General features: G+C 35.3%; 1 protein-coding gene across 1 annotated transcript in view; it reads left to right on the forward strand.

The window, feature by feature from the left end:
• Nucleotides 1-24,914, forward strand: part of VPS13C (vacuolar protein sorting 13 homolog C) — a 201,969-nt gene that overhangs the window by 95,436 nt on the left and 81,619 nt on the right. The window contains exons 35-42 of the mRNA XM_047862226.1: nt 7,363-7,471; nt 11,500-11,636; nt 13,470-13,626; nt 14,704-14,783; nt 15,353-15,412; nt 17,101-17,263; nt 19,031-19,147; nt 20,464-20,567. Coding sequence (XP_047718182.1) covers nt 7,363-7,471; nt 11,500-11,636; nt 13,470-13,626; nt 14,704-14,783; nt 15,353-15,412; nt 17,101-17,263; nt 19,031-19,147; nt 20,464-20,567 — 927 coding nt within the window. The remainder of the gene's footprint in view (nt 1-7,362; nt 7,472-11,499; nt 11,637-13,469; nt 13,627-14,703; nt 14,784-15,352; nt 15,413-17,100; nt 17,264-19,030; nt 19,148-20,463; nt 20,568-24,914) is intronic.

A 24,914-nucleotide genomic window follows, 5' to 3' on the forward strand; every position in this document is an offset into this window, starting at 1 on the left:
GTTTGAAAGCAGGGATCATGACACCTTTGGCGTTGCTCTTTCTTTTTTTTTTTTTTTCAATATATGAAATTTATTGTCAAATTGGTTTCCATACGACACCCAGTGCTCATCCCAAAAGGTGCCCTCCTCAATACCCATCACCCACCCTCCCCTCCCTCCCACCCCCCATCAACCCTCAGTTTGTTCTCAGTTTTTAAGAGTCTCTTATGCTTTGCTTTTTCTTAAGATTGTTATGGCTATTTGGGATCTTTTGTGTTCCCATAGAAATTTTAGAATTATTTGTTCTAGACCTCTGAAAAATGCCATTGGAATTTAGGTATGGATTGCATTGAATCTGTAGACTGCTTTGAGTAGTAATGTTAATTATTCCAATTCATGGGCATCAAATATCTTTCTATTTATTTGTGTCTCCTTCAATTTGTTTTATCAGTGGACAAGTATTTTGTTCTTTTTGATGTGATTGTAAATAGGATTGTTTCCTTGATTTGGCTTTCTCATGGTATGTTATTGTAGGGAAACACAACAGATTTTTTTGTACATTAATTTTGTATCCTGAAGCTTTACTGAATTCATGTATTATTTCTAACAATTTTTTTGTAAAATCTTTAGAGTTTTCTATGTATAGTATCATGTCATCTGCAAATAGTGTGACCGTTTTACTTCTTCCTTTTCAATTTGGATTTTTATTTCTTTCTCTTGCCTAAATGCTATGGCTGGGACTTCCAGTATTATGTTGAATAGAAGTGGAGACAATGAGCATCCTTGTCTTGTGTCTGATTTGGAGAAAAAGCTTTTAGCTTTTTACCAATGAGTATGATATTACCTGCAGGTCTGTCCTATATGATCTTTATTATGTTGAAGTATGTTTCCTGTATATCTGGTTTGTGAGTTTTTATCATAAATGGATGTTGAATTTTGTCAAATGCTTTTTTCTGCATCTGTTGAGATGATTGTGATTTTTATCCATCATTTTCCTAATGTGATATATGATGTTGATTGATTTGTGGATGTTGAACCATCCTTGCATCCCTGGAATATATTCCACTTAAACATGGTTTATGAGCCTTTAATGTATTGTTGAATTTGGTTTGCTAATATTTTGTTAGGGATTTGTATCTATGTTCATCAGGGATATTGCTTGTAATTTTTTTATTAATTTTTATAGTGTACTTTTCTGGTTTTGGTATTAGGGTAATGCTGCCCTTGTGAAATGAGTTTGGAAGTGTTCCTTCCTTTTTCATTTCCTGGAATAATTCAAGAAAGATAGGTACTAATTCTTCTTTAAATGTTTGGTAGAATTAACCTGTGAAGCCATCTGGCCATGGGCTTTTGGTTTTGGGGGAGTTTTTAAGTTATTGATTCATTTTCATTACTTGTAGTCAGTGTATTCAAATTTTCTATTTCTTTGTGATTCATTCTTCAAAGGTTGTGTATTTCTAGGAATTGTTCCATTTCTTCTAGATTGCCTGATTTGAAGGCCTGTAATTATTTATAGTAGTCTCTTATGAACCTTTGTATTTCTATTGTGTCAGTTATAGCTTCTCTTTCACTGCTAGTTTATTTGGACCCTGTCTTTTTTTCTTGATACATCTGGATAGAGTTTTATCACTTTTGTTTATCTTTTCAAAAAACAATCTTTTAGTTTCGTTGATCTTTTTTTTTTTAATGTTTATTTATTTTTGAGACAGAGAGAGACACAGCATGAGCAGGGGAGAGGCAAAGAGAGAGGGATACACAGAATCAGAAGCAGGCTCCAGGCTCTGAGCTGTCAGCACAGAGCCTGACGTGTGGCTCGAACTTGTCAACTGTGAGATCATGACCTGAGCCAAAGTTGGATGCTCAACCAACTGAGCCACCCAGGCACCCCTCATTGATCTTTTTAATTCATTTTTTAAGTCTCTGTTTCATTTATTTACTCTCTCATTTTTATCATTCCCATTTTCTACTAACTTTGGATTTTGTTTGTTCTTTTTCTCGTTCCTTTAGGTATACAGTTAAGGTGTTTATTTAAGATTTCTCTTGTTTCTTGAGGTAGGCTTGTATTGTTATGAGCTTCCCTCTTAGAATTGATTTTGCTGCATTCTTTAGATTTTGGTATGTTGTATTTCTGTTTTCGCTTGTCTCTGGGTATTTTGTTTTTGTTTCTCCTTTGATTTTTTGATGACCCATTGGTTTTTCAGTAGCATGTTATTTAATCTTCACATTTCTATGGTTTTTCTAGTTTTCTTATAATTATTTCTAGTTTTGTACCATTGTGGTTGGAAAAGATGCTTGATATGATTTCAGTCTCCTTTTTTTTTTTAAGTTTATTTATTTATTTTGAGAGAGAGAGTGTGTGAGCAGGGGAGGGGCAGAGAGAGAGTGAGGGAGAAAGAATCCCAAGCAGGGATTCCCATACCATCAGCACAGAGCCTGATGCGGGGCTTGAACTCATGAACTTTGAGATCATGAACTGAGCTGAAATCAAGAATCAGATGCCTAATCGGCTGAGCCACCCACGTGCCCCTGATTTCAGTCTTCTTAAATTTTTTGAGAGTTGTTTTTTTTGACCTAATATGTCATCTATCCTGGAGAATGTTCCATGGTCACTGGAGAAGAATGTACATTCTTTTGCTTTTGGGTGGAATGTTCTGTATGTATCTGTTAAGTCCATCAGATCTAATGTGTTAAGAGCAGTGTTTCCTTGTTGATTTTTTTGTCTAGGTGATCTATCCATTGATATAAGTCGGGTGTTAAAGTCTCCTACTATTACTGTATTACTGTCAACTTCTTCTTTTAGGTCTGTTAATATTTGCTATCTATATTTAGGTGCTCTTATGTTGGGTGCATATATATTTATAAACATCCTACCTTGCTTTATTGATCCTTTTATCATTATATAATTGTCTTTTTTGTCTTTTATTACAGTTTTGTTAAGGTCAATTTTGTATGATGTAACTATTCCAGTGTTCTTTTCATTTCCATTTGCATGAAACATCTTTTTTCATCCCTTCACTTTCTTTCTGTGTGTCCTTACTTCAGAAGTGAGTCTCTTCTAGGTCTTGTTTTTTTTATCCATTCAGCTACTCTGTCTTTTAAATGGAGAATTTAGTCCATGAATTTAAAGAAATTATTGATAGATAGGTATATACTTTATTGCTTTTTAATTAATTGTTTTCAGGTTGTTTTGTAGTTTCTCTGTTCCTTCATTTCCTTCTCAATTCCTTTGTATTAGATGACTTTCTTTCATGTTATGTCTAGATTCCTTTCTTTTGTGTATTCACTATATGTTTTTGCTTGTGCTTACTGTAAGGTTTACATACCCTATCCTTTGTATGTAAGAGTCTATTTTAAATAGATAACCACTTACTTTGAACGTATCCAAAACTCTACATTCCCCCCCCCAAACAGAATTTATGTTTTTGATGTCACCTTTTACATCTTTTTTTATGTATCTTTTAAGTAATTATTGTAGTTTCAGTTAATTTTACTACTTTTGTTTTTTGAAATTTTTAGTAGTTTTATAAGTGATTAATCCACTACCTCTACTATATGTTTACCTTTTCCAATGAGATTTTTACTCTCATATGTTTTCTTTTTAGTCTCCTTTTTATTCATCTTAAAGAAGGCTTTTTAGTATTCTCATAAAGCTGGTTTAATGGTTATGAACTCCTTTAGTTTTTGCTTGTTTGAAAAACACTTTCTCCTTCTATTTGAATGATAATCTTGCTGGGTAGAGTATTCTGGGTTGGAAAATTTTTTCTGGCTAGTAAAGTTTCTTCTGAGAAATCTGCCAATAGCTTTATGAGGTTTCCCTTGAATGTAGCAAGTTGTTTTTGTCTTGCTGCTTTTAAGATTTTCTCTTTAATTTTGACATATTAATTATAATACGGCTTGGTGTAGTGCTCCTTGTGTTCATCCTTTTTGGTAATTTTCATGCCTCCTCGACCTGGATGTCTGTTTCCTTCTCGAGATTAGGGAAGTTTTCAGGCATTATTTCTTCAAAATGTTGTCTGCCACTTTCTTCTCTCTTCTCTTCTAAGACCTCTGTAATTTTAATGTTCTGTTTCTCTTTGTCCCTTAAGATACCTTCATTTTTAAAAAAAATTTTAATGTTGTTTTTGCTCTGTCTTGGTAAGTCCTATTGCTTTATTTTCCTGCTCACCAATCTGTTCTCCTTCATCCAGTCTGCTGTAGAACCCCTCCAGTGTATTTTTCATTTCAGTTATCGTATCTTTAGTTCTCTGGCTTCTGTTTGTACTGTCTTATATTTTATATCTCCTTGTTGAAATTCTCACTGTGCTCATCCATTGTTTTCCTGAATTTCAGTCAGTATCTTTATGATCATAACTTTAATTCTTTATCAGGTAGATTGCTTAACTTCATATCATTAAGGTGTTTTTCTCAGGTTTTGTCTTATTCTCTTGTTTGAAAATATTTGTTTCCTCATTTTATTTGATTTTCTGTTTGTTTCTATTTGGTGAAACAGGCAGTCTTTTTAGTCTTGAATGGGTAACCTTGTTTAGGTGATGATTCTTCTTGTTCAACCTTGTCCTAGCTTATGGTTGTCTTCTGAACCTTTGTGGTTGTCTAACACACCTGATTTATTATTGGTATGCCCCCATTGTTGAGGGTGTGCCAAGATCTGTCAGTGATCCAAAGGGAGGAATATTATTCAGCACCTAGTTTAGGCTGATTAGAAGCCAGACCCTCAGGCAACTGCTTTTAAAGTATGCAAATGTATATAGTCCTATGGGACTGCAATCATAATCCCTGCTCAGGGCTCTAGGAGATCTGAGCACCAGCTGCAGAAATTGGCGTATTGTATTGGTGTGTAAATGAATGTATGAACTCCTTTCTCTTGTTTAGGTGTAATAAGGCCAACGGGGATGTGCAACGATGGTGTCTCCCTGCTTTTGTACCCTTAAAGCACTTTCTTAGTCTCTAGATATGTGGGAAACTTTAATCCTGTCCTTCAGGCTGATACTCAAGGCTGAGTAAATAGGCCTTTGTCATAGCAAGACTGAGGTTGTGCTTCAGTCTGCTGTCTGTGCAGTGCCCTGGGGGTGTTGACCTGCCAAGAACTGTCTTTCTGCTTGTTATGGTCCTCTGGAGCTCTGGAACACCAACTCTCTTGACTAGCAGGGCCAGCGCATCAAGGGATGTTCTCTTTCTGGATTGTACATGGCTGCTGGCTTTAGGAAGACAGTTGGTGAGTGTAGGAGGCAGAGCAGACTCACTGGCTTCAGAAAGGCAGTGGGAAAATGTCCTGACCGTGTGTGCCCTTGGGCTTCAACGGTGAAATAGGCTAGTGTCTTGTGTGTCTGTGTACCAACTTTAGGCTGGGAGTGGGAAAATGCCAGGATCATTCACTAGTTCCAGCCACGGGTGTGTTGCAACTGCGTGTGCTTGCGCACGTGAGCCAGGGAGTGGGAGAACTCCACCACAGTTCTGCTCTCTGGTCCAGCCAGGATGCAAGGGAGCACTGCAATTGCCAGTGCACTGCAGCCTCAGCAAGTGCCTTGACTGTTCCCCTGCTCATCCCAGCAAGGCTCTGGGAGAGTGCCATATCCGGACTCCCCTGTCTGTGCTAGTAGGCTATGTGGAAAGTGCAACAGTGGTAGCTGCCAGCATGTCAGCCTCCCAGGAGTGTTTCAGATGTCCCTTGCTCCTTCAGCCAGTGTACCCAGATCAGCAAGTGAATTCCCCTCATATGTAGTCTAGGTGTTTTTCAAACTGCCAGTTTTTTCACTGGATCTTGGGGCAAGCCCTTTAAGAGGGGAATCTCAGTTTCCTACAGCACTTTGGGGCCTCTGGAGGTCAGCACTGTTGGTTTTCCAAGCCAGACCTTCTGGGGGCTCCTCTCTGTAGTACAGATCCCAGGGGCAGAGGTGGCCCATGGGGAGTACCAACTCATCACGCCTCCAAGAGAAGCATCTCTGGTGAGATTCCCTCCCTGTTGTGTGACACCACACTGGGGGTAGATTTTTTTTGTGACACGTGTCTCTGTCTTTCCAGCTCATTTCAGTATGGTCCTTTTATCTTTTGTTTTGAAGAGCAGTTTACCAGGTTTTAGGTCTTTCTCAGAGGGAAATGATCCATGTGTAGTTTAGATTTGGTGTGTACATACATGGGAGGTGAGTTCAGGATCTTCCTATGTCACCATCTTGGTCTCCCTCTTCATTACTTAATTTTTAAATTTGCTGTATGTTGCAGGGAGTATGACTGGAGTCGCAAAAGATGAGTCCGCAAAGTGCAGTTAAGTGAAGGTCCTCATACTCGGGTGGGAATGAGGCCCTGACTCCAGAATGAAGCTTCTTTTTATTAGGATAATTGCTAAAGACTAGGTGCATAAAGTCAGCTCAGCAAGCCTGTTAATCAATCTAATGGTTTAGCTTTTCAAGGTTAATTTTGAGTTAATTGGTTTCTATAACACTAGGAAGGGTCAGGTATTAAGGAGCATCCAGCCTTAGACAATGTTAATGGCTCTAGACGTTCCTTACCAGCCACAGCTGTGTTCAGCTGTGTAAACATGTCCTAAGGCCTTGCACCTTTTCCAGCCCTTCCCTTTTGAAGCCTTTTCCTTTGATGCTTCTCTCCTGCATCTCCCACAGCTGTATACATACACATTAGCAAAGATCTGTGTGTAAGTTATTTATTAGTATAGTATATCTCATTCTATATATTATATACACATACTTTTAATTTCAGGGGTATCTGAGTACCTTTATAGCATTGAGAGAAATGATTATTTTTTATATCGAAGATAGCCTTTTTATTTCATTGGAGTTGTTAATTTTAAAAAAGTACAATTTTTGTTTTTTCTGAATTTGTCATTTTTTAAAATTATTTTTTAATTATTTTTTACATTTATTTATTTTTGAGAGACAGAGAGAGGCAGAGCACAAGTGGGGGTGAGGCAGAGGGAGAATGAGACACTGAATCTGAAGCAGGCTCCAGGCTCCGAGCTGTCAGCACAGAGCCTGATGAAGGGCTCGAACTCACAAACTGTGAGATCATGACCTGAGCTGAAGTCAGATGACTGAGCCACCCAGGCGTCCCTGAGTTTGTCATTTTTTTAAATGATCTGACTTCTTTAATCATTATTATTTTTCACTAAAGATTATATAAGTTAAGTAGTGTAACTAATCCTGACTGATAAATCACATTTTTTCCTCCAAACGTTTTATTACCATTGAAAATAAAAGTATTTAAACGAAATAAGTAGTGGAATAATTGAATGGGTAGTGAAGATCTAATTTTCAGTCACTGTGAAGGTTATTCTGTCCTTCATGTTTTATAAATAGTAATTTATTTCTATATTAAAATTGTCTTATTTTAAAATGAAGTACCTTTATCTTTTCTTTTAATGATATTTCACAGGTTAATCTAAATCAAGAAGATCTTAACCTTTTATTTAGAATACTAGCAGAAAATCTTGGTGAGGCTACTGAAGACTTAAATAAAATGAAGCCAAGAGAACAAAAGACAGGTAAGAGACTGACAGAAGGTGGCATAATACACGTATCTCCTTATTTTACACTTTAGCACGGGAGTCAAACCATAAAAATGACATAAATATATATGTACACATTGTGATTTGTATTACCATGAAAAGAAAGAAGATATTTATTTGTTGAACACATATTGAATAAGACCATAGTTAGAGATGATGGACTGTCATTTAGTTATCCCAATAGTCAGTTACCAATTCAGAACTTTTTCTAAGTTGTGTAAGTTAGGAGGAAGCCATAAAAAGTATTTCTTTTTTTTAAATTTTTTTAACATTTATTTATTTTTTAGAGACGGAGAGAGACAGAGCATGGGCTAGGGATGAGCAGAGAAAGGGAGACATAGAATATGAAGCAGCTCTGGGCTCTGAGCTGTTACCACAGTGCCAGATGCAGGGCTCATACCCACAAACCGGAGATCATGACCTGAGTCAAAGTCCGATATTTAACTAACTGAGCCATCCACGCACCCCATAAAAAGCACTGCAAATCTGGTGGATTCCTGGAATAATTTTTGAATTTGCATGTATACAAAAAAAATTCAAAGTTTGCAGTAGGCTATGGTAGCATACTTAATCTTATTTTCTTAAATTTATTTATTTATTTTGAGAGAGAGAGAGAGAGAGAGAGTGAAGGAGGGGCTGAGGGAGAGAATCCTAAGCAGGCTCTGTGCGCTGTCAGCGCAGAGCCTGATGCAGGGCTCAATCCCATGAACTATGAGATTATTACCTGAGCTGAAATCAAAAGTCAGATGCTCAACTGACTGAGCCAGCCAGGGGTCCCCGATTTTTAAGTGAGGTTTTGTAGTAAAATATCTTTAAGAATTGAAACATTTGGTAAATAACTCAGCAAAGAAAATGCTGACAAATTGTACTACGGTAAAAATTTAGAGAATTTAAATTATTAGTTGCAATGGCCCTTTGACTTACTTAAAGGCAAAGTAACTACTGGACTTAATTTTTACATTTTTTAAAATGTTTATTTATATTTGAGGAGAGACAGAGCAAGAGCAGGGGAGGGGTAGAGAGAGATGGAGTTGAATCTGAAGCAGGCTCCAGACTATGAGCTGTCAGCACAGAGCGCAGTGCAGGTTTCCAACCCACGAGCTCTGAGATCATGACCTGACCAAAGTTGGATGCTTAACTGACTGAGCTACCTAGGCGCCCCTAGACTTAATTTTTAAAAAAATGTTTATTTTTTAGAGAGAGAGAGAGAGAGAGAGAGAGAGCGAGAGCAGGGGAGGGGCAGAGACAGAGGAGACACAGAATCCAAAGCAGGCTCCAGGCTCTGAGCTGTTAGCACAGAGCCTGACATGGGGCTTGAACTCACAAACCATGAGATTATGACCTGAGCTGAAGTCGGATGCTTAAGTGACTGAGCCACCCAGTGCCCCTGGACTTAATTTTTAAAACTGTTATATATGTGTATTACACACACAGACATATATAATTATTTTTTCCATCGAATGGTACTATCCTAAAAGTGTGTGTGTGTGTGTGTGTGTGTGTTTATGCATTTTGCTTTTTTCTTTTAAGTAAAAGTTTATCTTGGTGTTTATATCTTTAAATATAATATGTATAGATATGTCTCATTCTTTCTAATGGCCACCTGGTATTAAATTCTCTTGACATATTATAATTTATTTAGCAAGTCCATACTGATGGACATTTCAGATTGTTTTCAGTGTTCCACTCTTCCCACATTGCATTGAATGTCCTTGTCCATACACTTTTACAAGTGTATGTGTATCTGTAGGGGAAATACCAGGGCTACTGGATTAAAGGATATTTAATTTTTATTTACTTAATATATATTAAGTTAATGAATGTAACATTTTTGACATCTTGCCAATTGCTTCCCTTAGAACTTGTACTAATTTTGCACTCCTGCCAGTTTGTTTTTCTGTGCCTTTTCTAACACAGCATATTATTAGATTTTAAAGTTTTTGACAAATTGCTAAGTAAAAAATGGTATCTCAGTATATTTTTTTCATTTAAAAAACTTTTTTATTATACGTTAATCTGTATTACAGAGCACAAATAGTAAAGAATGCAGGTCTTAAGTGTACAGTTCAGTGAATTTTTATATATAGCTATACCGTATAGCTGTCAATCACCATGGTTAACATATAGAACATTTCTGGCCTCCCCTTGAAGGCCTTCCTATGTTCCTTCCCACTCAGTACACCCACTCTGCCCTCAGATCAACCTAGAATTGACTGTCATCCTAATTTGTAATACCACAGATAGATTAATTTTGCCTTTTCTTGAATTTCACATAAATGGAATCATAGAATTTACTCTTGGGTTTTTGGCTTGTCTCAGTCATCATTTTGTTCATGAGATTCCTGCATGTTGTTGTGTGTGGCAGTAGTTTGTTCTTTTTAAATCTGTGCAGTATTCATCATATGGATTTATTAATATTGATTTTATCCATTCTACCTTTGATGGAGAACATTTAGGTTGTTTTGGTTGTATAGCTAGGCTTCACATGATAGGCTCATTTGTTAGGCTTACGATTAGCTTCAGTAACATGCTGAACACGATTTTCCAAGTGGTTGTACCAGTTTACCAGCAATGTATGAGAGTTTAGTTGTTTCACATTCTCACTGGTCCTTGGTATTGTCAGTATTTTTAAATTTCGCCGTCCTGGCTGATACACAGTGTTATTTTTATGGATCTTACTTGTTCCCTGATTACTACTGAAATTAAAACCTTTTCATATGCATACTGGCCATTTGGATATCCTTTTTTATGACATGACTATTCAAGTCTATTGAGCATTATTTTTATTGAGATGTTTGTGTTTTTTTCTTAGTGATATATTGGAGTTCTTTGTTCTTCTGGATATGAGTCCTTTATTGGTTTTATATATATATATATGTGTGTATATATATATGTATATATATATACATACACACACACACACCCTGTGATTTGCTTTTCATTCTTTTAATGGGTCTTTTATTAATAGAATTAGTTAATTGTAGTGAATTCCAGTATACTATTTTTAAAAATGACGAGTGCTTTTTCTATTTAAAAAATCTTTGCCTATTCCAGGAGTTATTTTGTAAAACCAAATCATTTGCTAGAATTATTCCCCTGGATCACACTCTGTTTGGAACAGTGCTGGAGTAAGGTGATAGTTAAGAAACCTCACCCTATGTGTTTCTCAAAGATAATAATTGACAGCAATCGTTTTCCATATGCTTTTCTGGTATGGTTTACAGAATTCTTATGTTTTGTGTTCATGATCATAGATAATGTTAACTGAAGTAATATTAAGAACTAATACAATGATATTGAGGGTTAGTTGAGAGTAAAGACTTTCATGGGACTGATGAGTTTGGACTCTACCATTAGCCATCAGTGTGATGTTGGGGAAGTTTTATGTATTACAGTTTAGAAAGCAGTTTTATTGCATGTCAGAGTATATGAATTTCAGCACAACAACATCAGATCATATAGCTTTGCATTTGCTTTTTTGTATGGCATAAGAGGTTCTAATCATCCCTCACACTTTTTTCCTTTTCTAGCCTTAACTTTTGTTACCCTCTCCATGATTTAATCATATTCTGTTCTGTTTCCCTAACCTCTCATGGTGTACTCTCTATGAGTTTCTACAATCTCTTGTCTTATACTTGGTTGTGCTCTCTGTGTGAGGAGGTCCTTAAGCTCTACCTGAATGATAACTCCCTTATTAAACCTTTCTTGGCCTCCCCATAACAATGTCTTAGTCTCTGTTTTCTGCACGTTTTTTCTAGTCTATTAACATTTGTTTACTCACTGTGACTAGGCGTAGTCTGCTTATTTTGTTTGTTTGCATTTTAAATGTATATGTCTCTTCTCCTAAACTGTAAGGTTTTTGAGAGCAAGAGCTATGTATTACTGACTTGTGGGTTTTCATTGCTTGCACAGGTCCAGAGTTCTCATACATGTCCTCAATGAGCATTTGTGGGAAAAAAAAATGTGTGAATAGAAGTGAAAAAATTTCTTTTAAACATCTTTAGGTGAAATTAAAGGGCCACTTGAAATCTATACATCAAAACAAGATGTACATGCTTCCCAAGGTACTTTAATAGCTGGAGCTGAAGAAATGAGATCTGTAGACATCATTAATATGCTGCTGAATTTTGAAATCAAAGAGGTATCTGATTTTCATCTGTTTTTATTTAAAAAATTTTTTAAATATTTATTTATTTGGGGGAGACAGAGAGACAGAGTGCAAGCAGGGGAGGGGCAGAGAGAGAGACAGGGAGACACAGAATGTGAAGGAGGCTCCAGGCTCCAAACTGTCAGCATAGAGCCTGTCGTGGGGCTCAAACCCATGAAGCGTGCGACCTGGGCCGAAGTCGGACACGTGGCCGACTGAGCCGCCCAGGTGCCCCTCATCTGTTTTTGTAAAGTGAATAAATAATAGATATTTGGAATTCCCTCTACTAAAACAAACTTGTAAATTACTGATAAGGATAAAAAAATTTTATGTAGGCTATTTATCATTTGTATGTAGCATTCGTAATTTGTAGCAAATTTGAGAGTATATGAAAGATGAGTTATATTTGGGGTATATAATGTTTCATAGAGAAAATGGTAGCATGTCCTATAAAATGCTTTTCAAATGATTTTAGGACATTAGGAATGTAGCTCACTTTGGATTTCGTATGAGAAAGTCAGGAAAGGGAAGTAGTGACAGATCCTTTGCAAATTTAAGAAACCCTTAATAGAATAAAACATAGTATGTCTACGTTTTTTAAGTGTTGTATTACCACTGTCTGCTTCATCTGCAGATTCTTGAGAGATGAAACGGATTTTCCTCTTCTGTATTCACACATTCAACAAATAGTCATTTCATGTGCTAAGTGCTGAGGATAGAGTTAGAAGGCATAGACTCTAATGAAAAAAACAAACAAAAAACAACTAAAAGTTTTCTAAGTGCTCCCATTAAAAATGTGCAGGAGGAGCTTGTGGCTGTGGATAATAAGGAGGGAGCATCTAAGTAGTCTGGAGTATCAGGGAAGATTTTTGGAGAAAGTGACATTTGAGATGAGCTTTTAAGGAAGATTAGAGTCTTTCTCTTACCCTGGGGCAAGGGGACTTGCAAGAAGTTCCTCCCAAATCCCTTCATCATTAATAGTAGAGGCTATGTTCTTCTGGCTTAAATACAATAAACTTAAAAAAATTAGTTCTATATTTTTGTCCGAAATGTATGCTTTGAAACTAATTTCTTATTAAAACTTCACTGTTTTCTGGTTAATGTTAGTGTTATTGAAGATATAGAAGCTTTAATAATTGAGACATGGATAGATGAATCATTCTTTTTGCAAATGGGCCTCATTAACAATGTGGATAGAAAACCCATACACCATCTTTAATATCATTTGTAGTAAATGTTATAGTTCCATCACTTTAGGACGTGGAGAGTGGGGGAGGCAATTTGCATTCCCCTAGGCCAATACTTGACAGTGTCTTAAGACATTTTTGATTGTCACTATCTGTGGAAAGGGAGCTACTGACAACCAATGAGAGAGGCCAGTGTTACCGCTAAACATCCTACAGTGCACAGGTCTGCTCCCTCACTAAGAATTATCCAGCCCAAAATGTCAGTGGTGTCAAGCTTGAGAAGTCTTGCCTTAGCATTAGTGTAACAATTGACCATTTTTCTTATAGACTTTCAGATGAAAGGCCATCCATCAGACTAGAAAGAACTGGGAGTTAGGCAGAACTACTTTTCTTGTTTTTGTTGTTGTTAATTTTACCTTGATAATCACTAGAATATAGTGGCAGTGCTTCAGAAGTCTGAACAAGTAAATGTACCTTCAAAGTCAATCACATGAGGCAATTTCTAGGCACAAATGGAAGTACTCGTATTTACATCGTGTGAATTTTTTCATTATGCCACTCTGGATGGTTATGAAATTGTTGACTTATCTTCATTATATATGAGTGAGCTTGTTAATGGTGATACTGGGGCCTTTTCTAGGTTGTGATTACTCTGATGAAAAAAGCAGAAAAGAAAGGAAGACCTTTACATGAACTAAATGTCCTGCAGCTCGGAATGGAAGCTAAAGTTAGAACCTATGACCTGACTGCTAAAGCTTATCTAAAAAAAATTAGTATGCGATGCTTTGAGTTCACTGGTAAGTGTGAAGTATAGTCTGTGTAAATTATTCATGTTACAGGCAGTGGCCCCTACCTCTGTGTGAGTAGTAAGCACATTTATTAATGTCATCATGATTATTTAGTTAGATTAAATTTATTACATGGATAAAAAAGAATTTGATATTTAAAAATTTATTTTTTGTGTAGTTATTTACCAGTAAGTAAGAATGTATCTAAATACATTTATATGTATGTGTGTGTATATATATATTTAGAGTGAAGTTGAATTATATCTAAAAAGAAAAATGAAGTGTATCTTCTATGTCTATACATAACATTTTAATACTTGTAAAAGCAACATTTCATTACAACTCTGCTGTGAGAACTGATGTATTAGGAAATCAGAGCCCAGTTATAATACCCATGTGTAAAAGCCCAGGGACCCTTTATGAAAAGTGAGTTAATTTACTAGAAAATAATCTTTGTTTGCTTTTTATTATTTTTTTTTTAAATTACATCAGTGTTTTTTGTTTTCAATGACATTAACCTATACTTTTGAAAAAACAAACAATACAGAAATATTATAGAGGAAAAATTTAACATCACTTTCTAGTTTCACTTCTTACCCCCATGTAAATACTAAGTTGTTGTTCAGTGAGTTTCCTCAGCCTTTCAGATCCACTTTTTAAATTGCATCAAGCCAACTTTGAAAGTTGCTAAAGGTGTTTAAAGTTTATAGGCACTCTGTGGGGTAACTTTAAATAGAGCAAACATATTGAGAATAGTTTATGTATTTTATAGCTTTGTTCTTCAATTTAGTCTGATTTGATCAAATGAATAATACCAGTACTACCAAATGTTACAAAAGCTGTAATTGGCTGCTACTGTTTTGTTTTGTTTCTAACTTTTTTTAATGGTGTTTCTTTGTCTTTTTTCTTTCAAAGTCACTTTTACTGAGGTATGATCAGTATACAGTAAAACCCTTTTTAGTATATGATTCCATGAATTTTGACAAACTTACATATGTGTAAGTGGGTACTCTGTTTTAAAATACATTTGAAATGTTTGAAAGACTGACTGGAGCTGCCCTTGGTTTTTTTTTTTTTTTCTGTTAGACTCTGCAGGAGAGCCACTTCATGTTATTAACTCTTCTAATGTAACTGAGGAACCTCTGCTGAAAATGTCACTGACCAAGGTACCTGGCTTCCTTCTAGGATTCTTAAATATTTAAATACATGAAATTATGTAGTTCTTCCATATTTAATATTTCAGTTTTCTCCCTTAAATTTTTTCATTCGAAAGCTCATTGATTATAGTGAATTATGGAAAAGCACCTGACAGTCCTGGTGATATCAATAACCTTTTGAGTTAACCTTATGTTGTTGAGTAAGTGAGTGTATACAAAGTTCTGTGGTTATCCAAAGCAAAGTTTGTTATAATCTAGATATGCTAGCATTTCCCCTACCTTTAGCATTTGCCTCTAAGTAGGAAAAGGAATTTGAGTTTTTGCTTCTATAGAATTTGAGAAATGTTTATGTGGTCAAGTTTTTTGGCACATGCCTCTTTGCCATGAAGAAATAGGTTTATAGTGTTTTCATAGCATACTTTGAAAAATGAAGAATATATATATATATATGTATATATATGTATGTATATATGTGTATGTATGTACAATGTGTGTGTATGTGTGTGTGTGTATATATATTTCAGTGTTTGAATTATTAGTATTTTCGGCCCAGTGGTTTAATCTTCCACCTTTTCTAGGCAGACAGTGATGGACCAGAATTTAAAACCATTCATGAAAATACCAAACAAAGACTGAAGGTAAATATTTTGTAATTCACTATAAGGCTTTTTATATTAATGATTAAATCTAGCTTTATAGCTGTCTTCATTTGTGAGATGGTGAGGTCTAAAATTAAAACAAGGGTGACAATAATAATAGATCTAATCTTGTAGATGAAAGAAATGGGTAAAGAGTTGAAATAAAATTTTTACAAAAGTTGATTTAATTTCCTAAAATATTATTTTCCAAATATGAATTAATGATTACTTGTTGAGTACAAAAATAGTATGCTTTTTCCCGATTTTTCTTTCAAGTTTTTATTTAAATTACGGTCATTTAACATACAGTGTAATATTAGTTTTAGGTACAGAGTTTAGTGATTCATCACTTACATACAACACCCAGTGCTCATCACAACTGACTTCCTTAATCCCCATCATCCATTTAACGCATCCCCCAGTCACCTCCCTTCTGGTAACCATCAGTGTGTTCTCTATATTTAATAATCTCTTTCTTGGTTTTCCTTTTTTTTTCTTCCCATATGTTCATCTGTTTTGTTTCTTAAATTCTACATCTGAGTGAAATCATATGGTATTTGTCTTTCTCTTACTGACTTATTTCACTTAACATAGTACTCTCTAGCTCCATCTGTGTCATGGCAAAGGTAAGATTTCATTCTTTTTTATGGCTGAGTTAATATTCCATTGTATATATATATATATATATACACACCACATCTTCTTTATCCATTTATCAGTGGATGGACATTTGGGCTCTTTCCATAATTTGGCTATTGTTCATAATGCTGTTGTAAACATTGGGATGCATGTATCCCTTTGAATCAGTATTTTTGTATCCTTTGGGTAAATACCTAGTAGTGCAATTGCTGTATCATAGGGTAGTTCTATTTTTAATTTTTTGAAGAAGCTCCATACTCCCTTCCAGTGTGTCTGCACCAGTTTGCATTCCCACCAACAGTGTAAGAGGGTTCCCCGTTCTCCACATCCTTGCCAACAAATAATATACTTTTTTTTTTATAAAAAATTTTTTTAGTGTTTATTTTTGAGAGAGAAAGAGTATGAAATGGGGGAGGGGGCAGAGCGAGAGACACACACACACACAGAATCCAAAGCAGGCTCCAGACCCCAAGCTGCTGGCACAGAACTACCAGCACAGGCCTGACGCAGGGCTCTAACCCACGGACTGTGAGATCATGACTTAAGCTGAAGTCAGACACTTCACCGATTGAGCCACCCGGGCGCCCCAATAATATACTTAAGGGAATTTTGTTCATGGTTATTTGGCCTAGTGTTGATGGAAGCATTAAACATTTGAATTATATATTGGCTTTATGATTAGAATAAAATTAACGACTAAGCTAAAGCATGGCTCAGTGCAAACACTGCCTACAGTCCATTTGCGCTTATATAGTCTGTCTTGGACCCATCTGAAATGTGATTGAATTAAGGCCTGTATCTTTACTTTAAACCCACCAATTGAGGTCAGAATTACAGTTGGGCATGAGAGGGGGCAAAGTATTAGTTTATTGTCTGGTTAAGATTAACATTATAATAGTGAGTTTTTTCTTAAAAAAAAAAAAAGGATCTTAATTGAACTATTCTAAAATCAGCTCTTCTGCAACCTATACTTATTTGTGTATGTTGAAGCTTAACATAAAAATGTCACCACATCTGAAATTTGCCTCTCTAATTGTTCATTATCTTAGGTTTCATTTTCATCCTTAGACTTAGTACTTCATTTGGAAGCTTTACTGTCCTTCATGGATTTTTTATCATCTGCTGTTCCATCCTCTGAACCTTCCTCTACTGAGAAGGAATCTGAGCTGAAACCACTTGTGGGGGAGTCCAGAAGTATCGTTGTCAAAGCTGGTATTAACTTTTGAGCATGGTCTGATTCTTTCTGTCTGAACTTTTAATAATCATGTGATAACTTATATTTTCAAGCTAAGACTAATATTTAGCAACTTAATGTGATAGCTGCTCTGACGGATTAGGATAGTTTCAAAAGAAAACGCAAATTTTATCCTTGCAGTAGTATAGAATAATTTAGTAAGGGATTTAAAATAAATGTTTAGTATTAATCATATATTTATATTTGATTTCACCATCTTTTACATAAAATAAAGTTGTATGTACTTTGTATTGATGTTTCTGTAGCCTTCAGTGCAAGTGAGAACAGAAGAAATTAAAATGTGATACAATCATGCAAAGTACAAAGTACAAAGGCCCATTTCAGTCAGTCACATAAACCTACCTGACGCTGAACAATTTTAAATGATTTGCAGGACACAAAAGGAGGAAGAATGTTATAGAAGAGACAGACTCACTTTGGTTTCTAACAAAAACTGAGTTTAAATGACATACATATATGGACACATGTTGCTCAAGCATATGGCTTGTGCTATAAGTTAAATATGAAATATCCAGAGTGAACATGTGCCTGTTTTTAAGCCAAGTATCATTTTAATGATTTTTGCTTTCATATTACATGATGTGAGTATCTGATATCTGGTAATTTAATTTTCAGACCATTACCTGTTTGAGTAATATATCTGTATTACTGACATCTTTAAAGTGTTAAATTCTTAGTAATATTGGACCTAATATAAGGATCAGATTTTTTTTAATCAGGGATCAGAGCAATACTTTTGCTATAAACTAGAGTTAAAGTTTGTCTTTAATATACTTGTCATATTAATGTCCGTGGAAATACTTATTTATATAAATGCATACATATACACACGCAGTTGAATAAATGAAAAAGCAGTGTTTAATTTCAATAAACTACAAAAGTTATTAGCCCAAAAGAACAGTCTTCCAGTATGTTTTATAGTTGATTTTTATGGTTCGAATATAGTTTTTGTGGTTTGATTTACATCGTAAGGGACAAAAATTCCTGTATCACTTTGGTGATTAAAGACTGATGTCTGTACTTTTACAGTATTATAGGAAAAGGTCTATTTTCCTCAGGCAAGACACATCTCTAGAAAAACATCTCCTAAATTTATCAGTGAAGACCTGGACCAAAGTAGATGAAGGGAACCCATTTGTTTATGATTCGTATACACATGCACACACATACATTATATATTTTATCTTTTAAACTTTAACCTTTTATGTTTATGTCTCATAGATTTTATTTCAGGATTTTTCATGGAGAAATAGGATACAATCTAGAGAAATTGGTTCTATAGTTAAGAACACGGATTGTGTTATAGTTAATATGTATTTTATTAACTATTCTTTCAGCATTTTTATGAAATGTTCTTTGATCTAATATATGATGTAAAAACAAGTTCAAAATAAAAATTTGGGAGCAATAGAATTCTAGAATTCTAATATAGAGGGCTATCTTTTTTCTAAGAGGAAAAATTATGGGAAAATTTCCCTCTAGCAAATTGTACTTCTGAGGTGCTTTAAAGGTTGCCTTTATTCTTAAGTTGGGAGGGAACATGCTACTTTTTGTCTGATTGGCATTTGAAAATGGAGTCAAATCTATGTTAATTATATGTAATCTTAATGGAGGCCTTTTTGATTCTTCATAGTTCATAATGTACTTTTTATGAGTTTTACATTATTTTATCTGTTATATCATCTGTGCACTTGGCTAATCACAAGGTTTGTATTACTTTTCAGCATCCAGCAGTTCTTCTCAAGATGATGTGTTTGATTTAAAGGTCATAGCTGAATTAAATGCATTTAATGTCTTTATCTGTGATCAGAAGTGTAACATTGCAGATATTAGAGTACGTGGTAAGTACGTGATATTCCTTGGTGTAGGTATTTCTGTTTCTTCAGAAATAGAAACAGCACCATCACATCAGGAAGAGTAAGCTTGTGCATGGCAGATTTCTCATGAGTCATAGTTTTGTTTACTTATATTGAAGATTTTTGCAACCTTTTTAGAGATGTGCTTTGAAATGTTGGATGTGAATTTGTTATGCTTCATAGCTGACATGAAACATTTCTTGTGTATTTTTAAAATTTTAGAATAAATCGAAGGCTTAATTGCTTATGTTCTGTTTGTATTTTCAGAATAATATAATGTTAATTTAAACTGAGAAATTAATATCAGAACACCTCACTGAGAAAATGTTATTGTCTTTATTTCCCTTGTCCTTTGTGCATATATAGCATCAAAATAGAAGTATCTAAAAGAAATTTTGTAGGCTTTATCCATTATCAGCTTGATAAAAAGATAGATTGGTATTGTACCATGGGTTCTTAGACCAGTCTGCCAACATCCAAATTTTGGCTCTAACACTTACTGGCTGACCTTGAGAAAATTAACCTTTCTGTATCTTAGTTCTCTCTTCTGTAAAATGGAGATAGTTATAATAGTTATTCATGGGATTGTTGTGATAGTTATAATAATTATTTGTAGGATTATATACGTATATAGTTAGAAAAGTGGTACATAGTAAACACTAGAGAAAAGATTAAAAAATAAGTACTATTCAACAAATATTACCAAGTATCTATTTCATGGGTAGCATGGTAATAGTTTGAGCTTATTACTGGGTCTTACCTGCAGACTTTCTCTTTTACTGAGGAGCTGTTTAGGAAATCATCATGCCGTTAGAAATTATCAGAATAACAAAATTTTTTTGGAGAGAAATCTTAGATTATGTTTTAGATAGATTTTATGACAGTGAATATTTATTCATCAAATTATATTCATATATACTTAGTTATCAGAGCATTAGTATTCATAATAAATGCTTGTGAGGTAGCTATTGAAGAAATACTGTGTGTCTTCCTAAATGACCACTTGTGATCTTGCAAATGCACAGGATATTTGTTTGGAGACCTGTGATTATTTCTCTTTGAAATTTTTTTTTTTGTCTTTAAAATTTCCACAACTTTTATGTATGGGATACCTATAGCACTTAAAGATACTGTAATCTTTATTAGGCATCTCATACATAGAAATTGATACCTTTGATATGTCTAATAGTAATTTTAGTCGTTCTGTATCTTGGTAGTATATCTTTTAACTTAATTAAATGCCACTTGAACTGGTTCACTAGGATTGGGTGAAAAGTTTGTAAATGTTACATTTTCCATAGGAATGGATGCCTCTATTTCTGTGAAGCCAAAGCAGACCGATATGTTTGCCAGACTTAAGGATATAATAGTTACGAATGTTGATTTGCTGTCTATTCACAAAAAGGTAATTAAAAAACAGGTTTCAGGAAAAGGAGGCTGTGCAAGATGGCAGGGTGGGAAGATACTGAACTCACCTTGTCCCATGGCAATACCAATTCTACAGCTACAAATGGGATAATTTCCTCTGAAACAGTTTTGAAAACTAGATGGGCAGCACCTTCACAGCAGAAGACAAAGTGGCCACATCGAGATGGGGGCGGTGGGGAGAGGCAGAGATGTGCTCTTGCTGCCATAGCTTGCAGGCACCCACAGCCTACACAGGGGACACCTCGTAGATGCCTGGCTCTGGTGGCCAGGTGGGATTGGGCTTCTGGGCCCCATAGGTCATGTCCTATTCAAGGCCACTCCTCCAGTGGGAGAGGTAGCTCTTTGACATAATACAAAGAAACACAGAGAATGAGGCAAGATGAGAAGGCAGAGGAAAATGTCCAAATGAAGACAAAGACAAAACCTAAAAAAAAACCCTTAATGAATTGGACATAAGTAATTTTCCTGATAATAAGTTCAAAGTAATAGTCATAAAAATGCTCACCAAACTCAGGAGAAGAATGGATCATTAGAATGACAACTTCAACAAAGAGATATAAAATATGCAAAAGTACCAAATGGAAGTCATACAGCCTAAGAATATAATAAGTTAGTTAAAATATACACCAGAGGGGCTCAGCAACAGACTGGATGAAGCAGAACAGATCAATGAGCTAAAAGACAAAGCAATGGAATTTACCCACACAGAGCAGCATAACAAGAGAATTAAAAAAAAAAAGATAACATAAGAGACCTATGAGAAACATGCAGTGGAATAATACCCATATTCTAGGAATCCCCAAAGGAGAAGAGACAGAGAAAGGGACAGAAAACTTATTTGAAGGAATAATGGCTGAAAACTTCCCTAGACTGGGAAAGGAAATATCACAGAAAGTTCCAAATAAGGTGAACCCAAAGAGTACAACATCAAGACACCAATTTTAACTAAATTGTCAAGAATTAAAGAGAATCTTAAGAACTATAGGAGAAAAAGAACTTCTTAATGTACAAGGAAAACCACATGAGGCAGTCAGCAGATTTTCAGCAGAAACTTTGCCAAGCCAGAAGGGAGTGTCATGACATAGTCAAAGAACAGAAAGGAAAAAACTTTTAACCAGGAAGGCTCTACCAAGCAAGGTTGTCATTCAGAATAGAAAGAGAGAGAAAGAATTTCTCAGACCAACAAAAGCTCAAGAAGCTAAAGAAGTTTGTAACCATTATCTGGGCTTATCACAATGTTAAACGGACTTTTTAAGCTGAAAAGAAATGGCACTAATTAATAACAAGAAAGCATATGAAAATAAAAATCTTACTGGAAGAGGTGAATCTATAGTAAAGAGTGGATTAACCACTTATTAAAGCTAGAATGAAAGTTAATAGACAAAGGTAGTAAAAATAACTATGGTTACAATAATTTGTTTATGGATTCAAAGGATAAAAGGGGGTAAAATGTGACATCAAAAATATAAAATGTGGGGAGACAGTGAAAATGTGGAGTTTGGGAGCGTATTCTAATTTTAGTTGTTGTCACCTAAAACAGACTGTTATCTGCATAGGATGTTTTATGTGAACCTCATGGTAACCACTAAGTAAAGCTTACAGTAAATACACAAAAGACACAAAAGAAAATAAGAAAGGAATGTAAATATAATACTAAAGAAAGTCCTCAAACCATGAAAAAAACTGTTACAGCTAGTAAGTGAATTCAGTAAAGTTGCAAGATACAAAATTAACATACAAACATCTGTTGCATTTCTATATAGTAATAATGAACTATCAGAAAGAATTTAGGAAAACAATCCCATTTACAATTGCATCATAAAGAATAAAATATCTAGGAGAAAAAAAAAACACCTAGTCGTTAAATACATTTAACCAAGTAGGTGAAAGACCTGTACACTGTAAACTATAAAACACTGTTGAAAGAAATTAGAGAAGACACAGGTGAATGGAAACATATTTTACGCTCATGGATTGAAGTAATTTATATTGTTAAATTGTCCACAGTGCTCAAAGCATTCTATAGATTCAGTGCAATTCCTATCAAAATTCCACTGGCATCTTTCATGGACTAGAACAATTCTCAACTTGTATCAAAACACAAAAGAACAGCCAAAACAATCTTTTTTTTTCTTTAAATTTTTTAAATGTTTGTTTATTTTTCAGAGAGAGAGAGAGCATGAATGGGGAAGGGGCAGAGAGAGGGAGACACAGAACTGAAAGGGGGGCTCCAGGCTCCCTGCTGTCAGCATAGAGCCTGATGGCAGAGCTCGAGTTCACACTGCCAGATCATGACCTGAACTGAAGTTGGAGGCCCAACCAACTGAACCACTCAGGCACCCCCCAAAACAGTCTTGAGAAAGAACAAAAACCAGAGGTGTCCTGCTCCCTGATTTCAAACTATTCTAAAAAACTATATTAATCAAAACAGTATGGTATTGGCCTCAAAACCGGCACATAGATAAATGGCACAGACTAGAAAGCCCAGAAATAAACCCATGTACATAAAGTGAATTTTCAACAAAGGAGGTAAGAATATACAATGGGGAAAGGACAGTGTCTTCAGTAAGTGATGTTGGACCACTATAGTGCAAAAAATGTAATTGTCAATAAAACTTGACAGTTGTATATAAAAGCACAAAAGTGGGGGTGCCTGGGTAGCTCAGTCAGTTAAGCCTTGACTCTTGGTATCAGCTTAGATCATGATCTCACAGTCATGAGATTGAGCCCTGTGTTGGTCTCTGTGCAGGGCATGGAGCCTTCTCTCTCTCTCTCTCTCTCTCTCTCTCCCTCAACCCACCCCCTCACAACGCCCACTTACACTTTCTCCGCCTCTCCCTTTACCCTTCCGCCCAAAACCCCCCTCACCCAAAAAAGCATGACCCTGGACCACTATTTTATACCATATAACAAATTTAACTCAAAATCGATGAAAGACTTGAATCTAAGACCTGCAGCCATAATACTCCTAGAAGGAAAGAGGTGGTAAGGTTCCTGACATTGGTCTTAGCTAAGATGTTTTCTTGGATCTGACCCCAAAGGCAAAAGTAACAAAAGCAAACATTTTTAAATGTGACTACATGGCACTAAAAAGCTGTATGGCAAAAGAAACCATCACCATACCAAAAAGTAGCTTACTGAATGGGAGAAAAGTTTGCAAATCATATATCTGACACGTGGTTAATATCAAAAATACATGAAGAACTCCTACAACTCAATAACACACACACAAAATAATCAATCTGGTTAAAAATTGGGCAGAGGATCTGAATAGGCATTTTTGCAAAGAAGACATACCAGTTGCCAACAGGCACATGAAAAGGTGCTCAGTATCACTAATCACCAGAGAAATGCAAATCAAAAACACGATGAAATATCACTTTACACCTGTAAAGTGTGTCACTTACACCTGTCAGAATGGCATTTATTAAATAGACAAAAAATAATAAGTTTTGGTGAAGATGTGGAGAAAAGGGAACTTTCATGCCCTGTGGTTGGGAATGTAAATTGGTATAGCCATTATGGAAATTAGTATGGAGGTGGCTCAAAAATAGACAAAAAATAATAAGTTTTGGTGAAGATGTGGAGAAAAGGGAACTCTCATGCCCTGTGGTTGGGAATGTAAATTGGTACAGCCACTATGGAAATTAGTATGGAGGTGGCTCAAAAATTAACAAAAGAACTTTCCTTCATATGATACAGCATTTTCACTTCTGAATATCTATCTGAAGAAAACAAAAACACTAAAGGGGGGAAAGATGCTGATACATGTAATATGGGTGAATCTCAACATCATGATTAATGAAAGAAGGCAGATATAGAAGAGAACATATAGTATGATTCCACTTACATGAAGCTCTAGAAAAGACTGAGAAAGAAGATCAGTGGTTGCTTGGATCTGGGTTTTGGGGAGGGATCAGGTTTTGGCTAAAGGGGAGGAGTTCAAAAGAACTTGGAGTGATGAGGTGTTCTGTATCTTGTTTTGGTGTTACATACGTGAGTAGTATAAATTTGTCAAAATTTTTCAGAGTATACACTTCAGATGAGTGCATTTTATATATGCAAATTATACCAAAAAAAGTTAACTTAATAAGTTATTTCACAAAAAACTAGAATGTACAGATTAATAGAAACCAAAAAGTAAATATCAAAAATTATTTTAATGAAAGATAATCTCTGCATTGAGATTCATTTAGTTTTGATTTTTATGTATGGTATGCCTTTACTCATTTGTTCATTAATTGTCATGTGTTAGGCACTTTAAGGATTGAGCATGAATATGGTTATTGTATGCTTTCACTTTGTGTATAGTAGATTAGATGAT

The sequence above is a fragment of the Prionailurus viverrinus genome, chromosome B3, assembly GCF_022837055.1.
Source record: "Prionailurus viverrinus isolate Anna chromosome B3, UM_Priviv_1.0, whole genome shotgun sequence".
Taxonomy (NCBI): Eukaryota; Metazoa; Chordata; class Mammalia; order Carnivora; family Felidae; genus Prionailurus; species Prionailurus viverrinus.